This window comes from Juglans regia, chromosome 3, assembly GCF_001411555.2.
Source record: "Juglans regia cultivar Chandler chromosome 3, Walnut 2.0, whole genome shotgun sequence".
Taxonomy (NCBI): domain Eukaryota; kingdom Viridiplantae; phylum Streptophyta; class Magnoliopsida; order Fagales; family Juglandaceae; genus Juglans; species Juglans regia.
In genome coordinates, this window is record NC_049903.1 from 28441883 (window position 1) to 28452181 (window position 10299).

Sequence of the window (10299 nt, forward strand, 5' to 3'; positions counted from 1 at the left end):
GAAGTAGAAATCTCTCTCCAGTCAACAACTTGTAATGACAGCCTATCTACAGATTTTCATGATTGTGATTTTAAAACTCAAAAAATGTTTGATCAACTCAGGGACCATTCAAGGAGCACAAAAGTGGTTGCTACAAGTTATCCATTAGAGATTGAGACCTGAGTTGAGTACGCCAAGAACCACAGAAAACACAATAATAGAGATCCATGTGATGTGAGACAAGTTCAGCCACAGGAGGTTGGAGTAAAAGAAACCAAGTTCTAAAATTATTAGAAATTTTAGCTGCTATTGAGATAATTAAGGATGTGTCAAATAAAGAATTATGTTACAATTTTTTTTTGAATAAAGTTACTTAAAGGGTTGTGGCAAGTAGGGATTCTTACTTCCCAAAGGTTTTGTTGGATGGGATGTTTGCAAAGCTTTTGTAATCCTACTGTTTGTAAGTTATAATCCAGTAAAGATTCTTATTACATGTGTGGCTTCACTATGCCAGTTGTATTCCTAGAGTGGGCCTTGGATATGAATACAAAACTGAACGAGTTTACATCTTGCGACCCTCTCGGATTTAGTAGCTTAAGAACCCCAAATTGAGGATGAATGCTTCCTTTAATTCTTTTCATTCTCAATCCTCAAAACTCTCTCTGCCCAAAAACTCCTTAATCTCCTTTTATGGGACACCAAAGAGAAAACAGAGGGATTTTTGGATAGAAATGAAGATAAAATCGGAGAGAAGAGAGAGGCTTGGGCAATACGAGGGAAAGAGGAGAGAGGGCAGTTGGACTGTATTTTTTGAGTAAAATATTCATTTGGTATATGAACAGTGCTAGGCCAAATATGACCGGTGGGAGAAGATCATTGTAGCTCAAAATCATAAAGTTATGTATTTGGCTAATCTAATGCAGACATTTTTTAGATATATGATGCAAATATTTGCAAACACCGGCATTGTGTTCTTACCAATTCCCTTTCTTCTTCCACTTCTCATGTTTATAGATTGTTTATTGGTTTTGTTTTCTTCACTATTGCTTGGGTCTGTTCTAAATTGTTAATTTTAGGTGAGCAAAGTCTGATACGCGCTACCCCATGCTTCTCCCCATCCATTGATTTTCTTAAAGAAAGAAGAGTCGCTACAAAACACCCAATGCAAGAGCCTCAAGAGCGGCCTATCCATGCGTGGATTTCATGCTGACAGACACTTGCACAACCACACCTCTGATGGCGAAATGCGCATTACCAGAAAACTTGATTTCTTCTTATCAAACCCACCCCACCTCAATAGCCAGTGCCCATGGGTCCCACACATCGATAAAGCCATGTGTTGGATATAAAATGAGCTAAGTCTAGCCCATTGGGAGTTCATAACTAAAAGGAAAGGGTTTCGTAAGACAAGTATGACTCAATTACTCTAAAGAAGGAAACAGACCTCTATAAAGGGAGGTCATCTCCTCATATTTGAGAGAGACTGGACTACGCACAGAGATCCCTAAAATCTTCACTCTTCGGGAGGATGGCATCTTCTTTAACCTCTAGAAACTCTAATTTCATCTATTGTATTGAGAGATAGGTGAGGCCATGAGAGATTCTACAAAACTGAACCAGTGGGCCTTGGATATGAATGCAAAACTGAATGAGTTTACATCTTGCGACCCTCTCGGATTTAGTAGCTCAAGAACCCCAATCCCTACCACTCTGAGCCATTTAAATAATTTGAGATATTTAGACCTTAGTCAGAATAAAGTCAATGGATCCATTCCTCCTAAAGTAGGGATACTGAAAATTCTGACCTCTTTATACCTTTTTTCGAACATGCTTGTCGGTACCGCTTTGGGCCATTTAACTAATTTGGAATCTTTGTTCCTTAGTCACAATAAAATTAGTGGATTCATTCCCTCCGAAATAGGGATGCTAAAAAGTTTGACCTATTTATCTCTTTATTTGAACATTCTCATTGGTCTAATCCCTTCCACAATGGGTCTAATGCCTTCCACAATTGGTCATTTAACTAATTTGGAATCTTTGTTCATTGATCAAAATAAAATCAATGGATCAATTCCCTCTGAAATAGGGATGCTAAAAAATCTGACCGTTTTAGACCTTTATTCCAACATGCTCGTTGGTCTAATCCCTTCCACAATTGGTCATTTAACTAATTTGAAATATTTAGACCTTAGTTACAATAAAATCAATGGATTCATTCCCCCCGAAATAGGGATGCTAAAATAGCTAACGTCTTTATACATTCATTTGAACATGCTCGTCGATCCAATCCCTTCCACTCTAAGTCATTTAACTAATTTGAAATATTTAGACCTTAGTGTAAACTATTTAACTAGAAGCATTCCCTATCATGAGGATAACTTTTATTGGGTGAAATATATTAACCTAGTCATAAGTTTATTAGAGGAGAAATACCCGTTGCACTTGGGAGTGTTTCCTATCCCTCGAGTTTGGATCTTAGCTATAATAATTTTACAGGCCATATTCCCCTCTCTCATTTATATAAAATAAATTGACTTGTCACACAATTCTTTGAAGGGTTGAATTCCAGACGATTATATTACGTATCATACCTCCTACACATTAATTAGCAACAATGATTTATGCAGTCAGTTCAAGATTTTCCTTTCATGTCCCGAAAGCAAAATATCAATTGTAACCAAAATAGAAATTTGTGTTCCCATCACCACTTTCCTTGGATTCCTAGTTATTGGGCGTATTCTCTTCTCTCGTTGTGTGTTAAAGGAAAATCAGATTGAGTCTAGGGGATCAAAGAGTGGAAACATATTCTCAATATGGAATTATGACGGAGATATTGCATATGAAGACATTATTAAAGCAATTGAGGATTTTTACATCAGATATTGTATTGGAATCGGTGGTTATGGTAGCCTTTACAAAGCAAAATTACCATGCAGAAATGTGGTTGCCTTAAAGAAACTTCATCAGAGAGAGGCTGAGAGTCCAGTTTTCTATAGAAGTTTTATAAATGAAGTAAGGGTATTAATAGAGATTTGACATCGAAATATTGTGAAGCTACATGGGTTCTGTGTACATAAATGATGCATATTTTTAATTTATGAGTACATGGAAGGGAGAAGCCTATTTTGTGTCCCAAGAAATGTTGATGAAGCTATGGAACTCGATTGGAGCAAGAGGATAAACATAATCAAAGGCACAACACATGCTTTATCTTATATGCATCATGAATGCATCCTAGCAATTGTTCATAGAGATGTATCATTCAACAACATTTTGTTGAACTCCGAATTCTGAGGTTTTATATCTGACTTTGGAATTGCTAAACTCCTTGATTCTGACTCCTCTAATCAAACATTGGTTGCTGGCACTTATGGTTGCATTGCTCCAGGTAAATCGTTAATTGGTTGTTTCTACCACAACAATATCATTTAAATTATTTAATTAAGAATATTGAATATAATTATTCCATTAGTCATGTATCTAAATACTTTTCAAAATTATCTTTCTTTACTGTTTTTTTTTGTCATATTTACAATTTATGAATCGTTATCACCAATTCAGCTAAAAGGATATTAAGTTGATAAAACTAGAATAAAATCACAATAATCTTAAATTATTAATTTAATTAGATATACTTTTTCTTCATTTAATTATATGTTTAGCATAATCGGATATATTATTTAATAATAATACATTTGGAGAGTGGATAATGAGACTATATAGGAATAGTTTGCAACTAGCAATAATATAATAATATATATAATACCTTCCTACACTCAAAGTTTCATGATTTAAAAATCATATAAAACTACTCCTAGATCTGACCGAATAATGTGCGAGCTAGCTAAATAATCTAAGATATTAACTAAGAATATCATATAGATTTTCTAAAATATTTTATTTTAAGATATTTCAAATAAATTTAAATTTTTTTAAAAATTTATAAAATTTTTTAGATTCAAATTATATCCTCTATGCAAAATAAAATAAAAAAAGTAAAAAATAAATAATTGAAGCTAGAACCCATTTTTGTGAACTTTGTTTATTTTTTAAAATAATATATAATGAAGTCATCACGTCTTTATTTAAAAGATTTCTATTTTAAAAGCTAAATATTATTATCGATAACTTGATTAAATATTATTCTTTATTCAATAATTTCACTGTTAAATTATAATTATCAAATTAATTTGATGTATTACTGTTCAATGACCATATTTAGGCCTAGTTTGGATATCGAGAATAGTATTTTCAGAATACCTCATTATTATTCATTATTTTATTATTACTTTGCACCTACGTTTTACTACTATTCACTATTATTCAACATTCTATTATTACATTTTCATTACTTTTTTACTACTATTCAAAGAATACCTAATAGTACCTCACTACCCAAACGCAACATTAGTCGTTCTCATCCTTTTTTTCTTTCTCTACACGATGACAATTACTGAAAAATGCGATGCATATAACTTTGTAGTAGTGGCACTAGAAGTATTAATGGGAAGGTATTATGAGAACTCTTGTCCTCATTATTATTATCATCATTATAATCTCAAAATATGATGCTAAATGAAATATTAGACCAACCCTGCCATCTCCAAATCGTCTAATTGGACAAGATATTTTGCTTGTTGTTACAATAGCATTTACATGCCTTTACACTTAGCCAGAGTCTTGACCTATAATGAAATGTATGTCACAAGAATTTCTCTCTCACAAGAAGCCAAATGCCATACCCTTGACTACGGTTTCACTCTTGAAATTGAGGAAACAAGCAGTATATGTGGTTGGATCATGATTTGCTTATTGTTCAGGTGTTTTGTGTGCTGTCAATGTGCCATTTACATTTGTCGGTCTTTTTTCAAGAAAAATATTATTTGTAAGCATTCCAAATCACCCCATAAACCTGAGCTACTCACTTTTCAAGGTTGGAAGTGGCTGGAACAAAATGGGGCGGAGTGTTTGTATGAGATAAGTGTGCAAAAAGAAAGTAGAAGTGAATTAAGTAAAATCTAATAGAGAATGTCTGCAGACTTGTCATTTCTTCTTCATGAACAACAGGCTTTCAGAACATCTTTGATATTAGGATCATCCCCAGCTTCTTTGTCCTACTCAAAAAGAAATAAAGAAATTTTACATCTAGTTAGAGTAATATCTAGCATAAGAGCTCAGAACTTTAAAGCCTTGAGTGGAGTCTTTTGATACTCCTCTCTGATCTTAATTGTATAAGAAAATATATTTGGATAGGGTTTCAAAAAGTGTAAAAATATACACGTTAATTTGTTTGTGTGTTAGGAAAAAAGGAAACTATTGATCAATAACAAATATATGACAATGGTCATATTGATGATTAATCGTGTTCTGGGCATGAGGACAAAAGAGAAAGGGGACAGGCTATGATGAGGAACTTATTTACCTTGTGAACGAATGAGATGTTAGTTTTGCCAGGACCTGCAACTATAATTCCACCTTGCTGCCTGAGAAACAAGAAACTTCCACTTGTTAATTTAAAAACAAGAAAAAGTCATCACTAAGAAAAAATATATTTTCTACCCTTGCAGCAAACAACTCATATTTGACAAGCTTAGCCAAAATATATAAATATCATTAAACCAACTGTTTTATTGAAGGCAGGCCTTATAATCTATACACTTCTATACTTTTTTTTTTTTTTCAATTTACGCATTAGTGTAGAGTCAACTGTTGCCAGATTTCTTTGGTGGCTTCCTTGGGATCTTGTTTAAGCCACCAAGGGGATTAGTTGTGATGGATCTAGGTTCTGTTGATAATACCATTAAGTCAAGTCAGGATACTGGTTTTGTTAATAGTTGCTAGGAATTCGAGAAAAGTACATAACTGGATACTTTGATCTCATCATAAAAAAAATGGACACAGTAGTTGCAACAAGATGTTTTGCATACCAGCCACCTCTAGTCACGGTGTCCTTTTCAAATGAAAGCTTCCAGTCTTGTCGATAACCTTCCATATATAATTGTATTATCTTGAGACCTGCCTGTAGTGTCATAGAAACAATTAAACTAAGAATTCCTAGATGTAATCATGAAGTGCTAATTTTCACAAACACCTTATGTAAGCCACAAGTACTAGTAGAGTTACCAAAAAGGGATTTTCACATACTTTAGGAGTGAATGTAGTTGAAACCCCTGAGACAAATTGTAAAGCCTCATACGAAGAGTGGGTCGGGTCGGCATAAACTTCTGAAACAAATAACAAGTTTTATTAGCAGGTTGCAAAATTAAGACACATTACAAATTTTTCAGTTGGGAAGTATATACTCCATAGCAAAAAATTGAATAGATTTCATTTTTATTTTTTTACAGCCCTGCTTTGATGAGTAATAAGGTCTTTCCACAATGCAGGCTACTTTGCAACAACATGAATGACACCGTCATTGTTGCCATCACAAAACCTTCACCATCTCATCATTATCACATTATTGTTGTTATCATCATCATCAACTAGCAGCGGAAACAATGATTCCATATCCACACAGATTTCTACAACATAAAATTGAACAGATTTCTCATTCATTCTTTTACACCCCTGCTTTGATGAGTAGTAAGTTCTTTTCACAATACATGCTACTTTGCAACAACGAGAATACCATCATCATTGCTGCCATCACCAAACCTTCACCATCTCATCCTTATCATTATCACATTATTGCGTTATCATCATCATCGATTGGCAATAGAAACAATGGTTCCATATCCACACAGACCCCTTTATTATAGAGTAATTAAAATTTCAAGATATAAACACTGTAAGAACTTAAATATAAACAAGAAATTTAAAACAGAAAACAAAATGGAACCAAAAGTGCACATGTAATTGTCCGAGAGACACCATCTCATTTCCATGTTTCCATTTTACTCCATTGACAGTAAAACCAAAGTAGAACTTGATGTAACACTACTGATATAATAGAATTCACGTAGTATACAAATTCTTCAAAAACATACCTCCTTTGAATTTTGTTTGCTCAGTAAATGCTCTTGCCTGCATAAAATTACTGCTGCAAGTTACTTCAAAAATTTATGTTATTTCCTTGATAAAAAACTGGGGCAAAGGGTGAGAAATGATTTCAGTGAAGCATAACATTGTTAGTCACATATTTACCCTTAAAATATATGTGAAGAGTGCCATTGGTTTCCTCATGAAACTTCTATACATATTTACAATTACCCTTATTCCAAGGATGGCATATTGACACCCAACAAATACACGAGCAACTTATTATTTTATACTTAATTCATCTATTAAGTCTTATTGAAGCTAGTATCAACAGTTCAATTAATCATCAGTACATACCTGATCAATACTACCAGGTCCAATAACAACCAAAGCCACACCTGATGCATCCATTATATCCTGCCAACATATCATATATATCAATACTATGTCGACATAAGTAGTTCCCACTTATCATTTTAAACCAACAAAAATTAAGGGAGAAGATGCCAATAAGTTATTAAGTCTCTCTCTTTTTTTTTGCTACTTGTAAGCATACGGGAGGTGACCAGAAGTGGCTTCCCTACCTGGATGTGAACATAGTATAGCACCCTACCTGTTGGAACTGAACATGAGGGGCCTAGACGAAGAGAAGCCTTAGGCGCTCCTTCAAGTCGAGTTTGAACCACAGCTTAGAACCTAGCCCTACTAGGGAATTTAATGAATCCTTTGGTAGCTAATACTAATAGTTTAAGGTGAATTCATATTCGGATTTGAGATCATGATCTAGTACATGTCAAACCACTTAGGCGTAACCCAAGAACTATTGAGCCACCATCCTTGGTGGCCAGTCATTAAGGAGATGTTTGGATTCGAAGATGACTAGAGATGACTTGAGATGGGCTGAGATAGATTGTGAATAGTAATGAGATGAGTTGTGAATAGTAGTGAGATTTATGAGTTAAAGTTGCTGAATAGTAATGAATAGTAGTGATATGAGTTGAGATGAGTTGAGATGACTTGCAAATCCAAACAAGCCCTAAGTCTTCTACAGGCTATATGAACTCATCCTAAAGCTAACTATGTATTGCCCTTCCTTGGAAACATCCATTCAGTTGATTTGAAGTTGGTAGTGATATAAAATAAAAGTTTTTTCTCTTCACAGATCCAACAATTTCTAATTAGCATCAACGTTTTCATCTAGTTTTTGCTCCTCAACAACCATTATTTGTTGTTAATATCAAGGGGGAGCAAATATTTTGTTTCTTTTTGCAAGTAGAATTTACGTTATAACAGAATGAATGAATGCATGGCATCTATAGTCCATCCACACACTTACCTTCTTGGCGGCAAGATAATCAGCTCGTTTGCGGCAAAAGACACACCTGCAAAATCAAAGACAAGTACCATACGCAAAATGAATGATTGGTGCGCAATACTTGAGTGAAAATATTACTTCCATTAGCCTCTACTACCTATTTCTGTGACAGAAATTCGTTCGGAATAATCAGATATATATAACATTTATATAAGAAATTGACCCAAAATGGCGAGCGAATGCCACGACAGCTTTCCTATCTTTCCACAAATCAGAAATCGGGATCGCGTTTCCATTCAAATCGAACACTTTTACCGTGTCCAGCACAGTTGCGGTATCGTCACCCGCCACTGAAATTTCGGTACCTGTTGACATATGCACATATCATAATTGATCCGCTCCAAAATACCGTACAAAATAATTAAGTTTGTTTGCCGAGAAAATGAGGAAATATCAACATCAGGATGCTAAATATTTTCAGTGTAAAACGACGGAAATGAATAAAAGGACACATATTATTCTTTACTTTTTTTTCCCTTTTTTCTGTTTATAGAAACCAAAGATATATGATTAGTGCAAGAAATGTAAACAGATCTACCAGGAGAACCCAATATTGCAGAAGTCATGAGGAGGGTTTGCCGTGGTGAGAAACTGGTTGTATACTTGAGGTGTTTGGGAATCGTAGAAAGTCTGAGAGTGCTATTGGGTGATAGGCCAGGAAGCAGATGTGTTGAAGTCGGGTTGGTGATGCTGTTGGAGTAGAGATTACTGGTCGAAAGTGTGGTAGACAGAGAAGTCGCCATGGATGGATGCTCGAAGGATAAGCAGAAACTCCGCCCAAGGACTCTGGTTGGAGTAGAGATTATTGGGCGGCTTTGTGACCGTTGGTCGTAATTGTGGGAAATGGAGTTACACGTGGCAACACTCTGGTTGGTCAAAATGCTTCATTATTAGAAATTCGCGTGGTTATGCTTTGGCAATTAAAACTGCATGATGTTTCGTTGCGTTCTTGCAAACTGCATGTCGTTCCCCAACCAGATTATTCACAATTTGTAAAATTTACTGGTCATTGCCTTGTGAAAGTCTTCACTATGAGGGTCCTTCTCGAGTTTCCCTATAAAATTCGTTTGATGTGTTCTGCTAATTTAACATATTTTTCCATTGGTGTAGATGATGGGCCAGGAACACTTCGCCAAGGATGTCGTAGCAAAGAGCCACTATGGATTGTCTTTGAAGTTTCAGGCACCATTCATCTCTCTTCTTACATGGCTGTGTCGTCTTATAAGACCATTGATGGCCGGGCCCAGAGGGTTAAATTCACAGGGAAGGGTTTGCGGCTGAAGGAATGTGAACATGTAATTATATGCAATCTGGAGTTTGAAGGCTATTACGGGATATCAGTTGATATTTTCCATATTTCTAAATGTACAGCTTACTTTCCTTGTATACAGCTCGATTATAGGACAGATTATAGGTCTTTTTCTTGTATTTAAACTCTTGACTCTGTTTCCTAACATGGTATCGCTGATGGTATTCAAATAAAGCCTAATTCAAAACATATATGGATAGATCGCTGCTGCCTCCGTGACTATGATGATGGACTTATAGACATCACGCGAAAGAGCACAGATATTACTGTTTCTAGGTAAGATCAAGTCCTTTTTTTAACAAACAGGGATAACAAAAACAGAAAAAATTGATAATAATAATACATGTCTTCAAACATTGGCTTCAGGTGTCACCTTTCACAGCATAACAAGACAATGCTCATTGGGGCAGACCCTTCTCATATTGACAACAGATGCATCCGTGTGGCCATCCACCATTGCTTTTTTGATGGGACAAGACAGCGGCATCCTAGAGTTAGATTTGCAAAAGTACAATTGAACAACAATTATAGCAAAAACTGGGGCATTTATGCTGTTTTTGCCATTGTAGAATCACAGGTGCTAATTTTATAGCGAATTCTAATATCTGTTAGTTTTAATATTGAAGGTTTTAATATGATTCCTAGTCTAGGAGAT

At 35.0% G+C, this 10299-nt stretch overlaps 2 protein-coding genes across 2 annotated transcripts in view; one reads left to right on the top strand and one right to left on the bottom strand.

Moving 5' to 3' along the window:
* Positions 1-4574: 4574 nt before the first annotated feature.
* Positions 4575-9144, bottom strand: LOC109002202 (thioredoxin-like protein AAED1, chloroplastic). Its single transcript, XM_035688892.1, has 9 exons — positions 8874-9144; positions 8499-8640; positions 8297-8342; positions 7318-7377; positions 6969-7005; positions 6124-6203; positions 5907-5998; positions 5402-5462; positions 4575-5093 (listed from the first exon to the last, which is right to left on the bottom strand). Exons 1-9 carry the CDS (start codon positions 9076-9078, stop codon positions 5034-5036), a joined length of 783 nt encoding a protein of 260 aa, XP_035544785.1. The 5' UTR covers positions 9079-9144; the 3' UTR covers positions 4575-5033.
* Positions 9077-10299, top strand: part of LOC108997622 (probable pectate lyase 4) — an 89026-nt gene continuing 87803 nt past the window's right edge. The window contains exons 1-4 of the mRNA XM_035688758.1: positions 9077-9158; positions 9446-9680; positions 9798-9920; positions 10011-10221. Of these exons, the coding sequence (XP_035544651.1) occupies positions 9077-9158; positions 9446-9680; positions 9798-9920; positions 10011-10221 (651 nt within the window). The remainder of the gene's footprint in view (positions 9159-9445; positions 9681-9797; positions 9921-10010; positions 10222-10299) is intronic.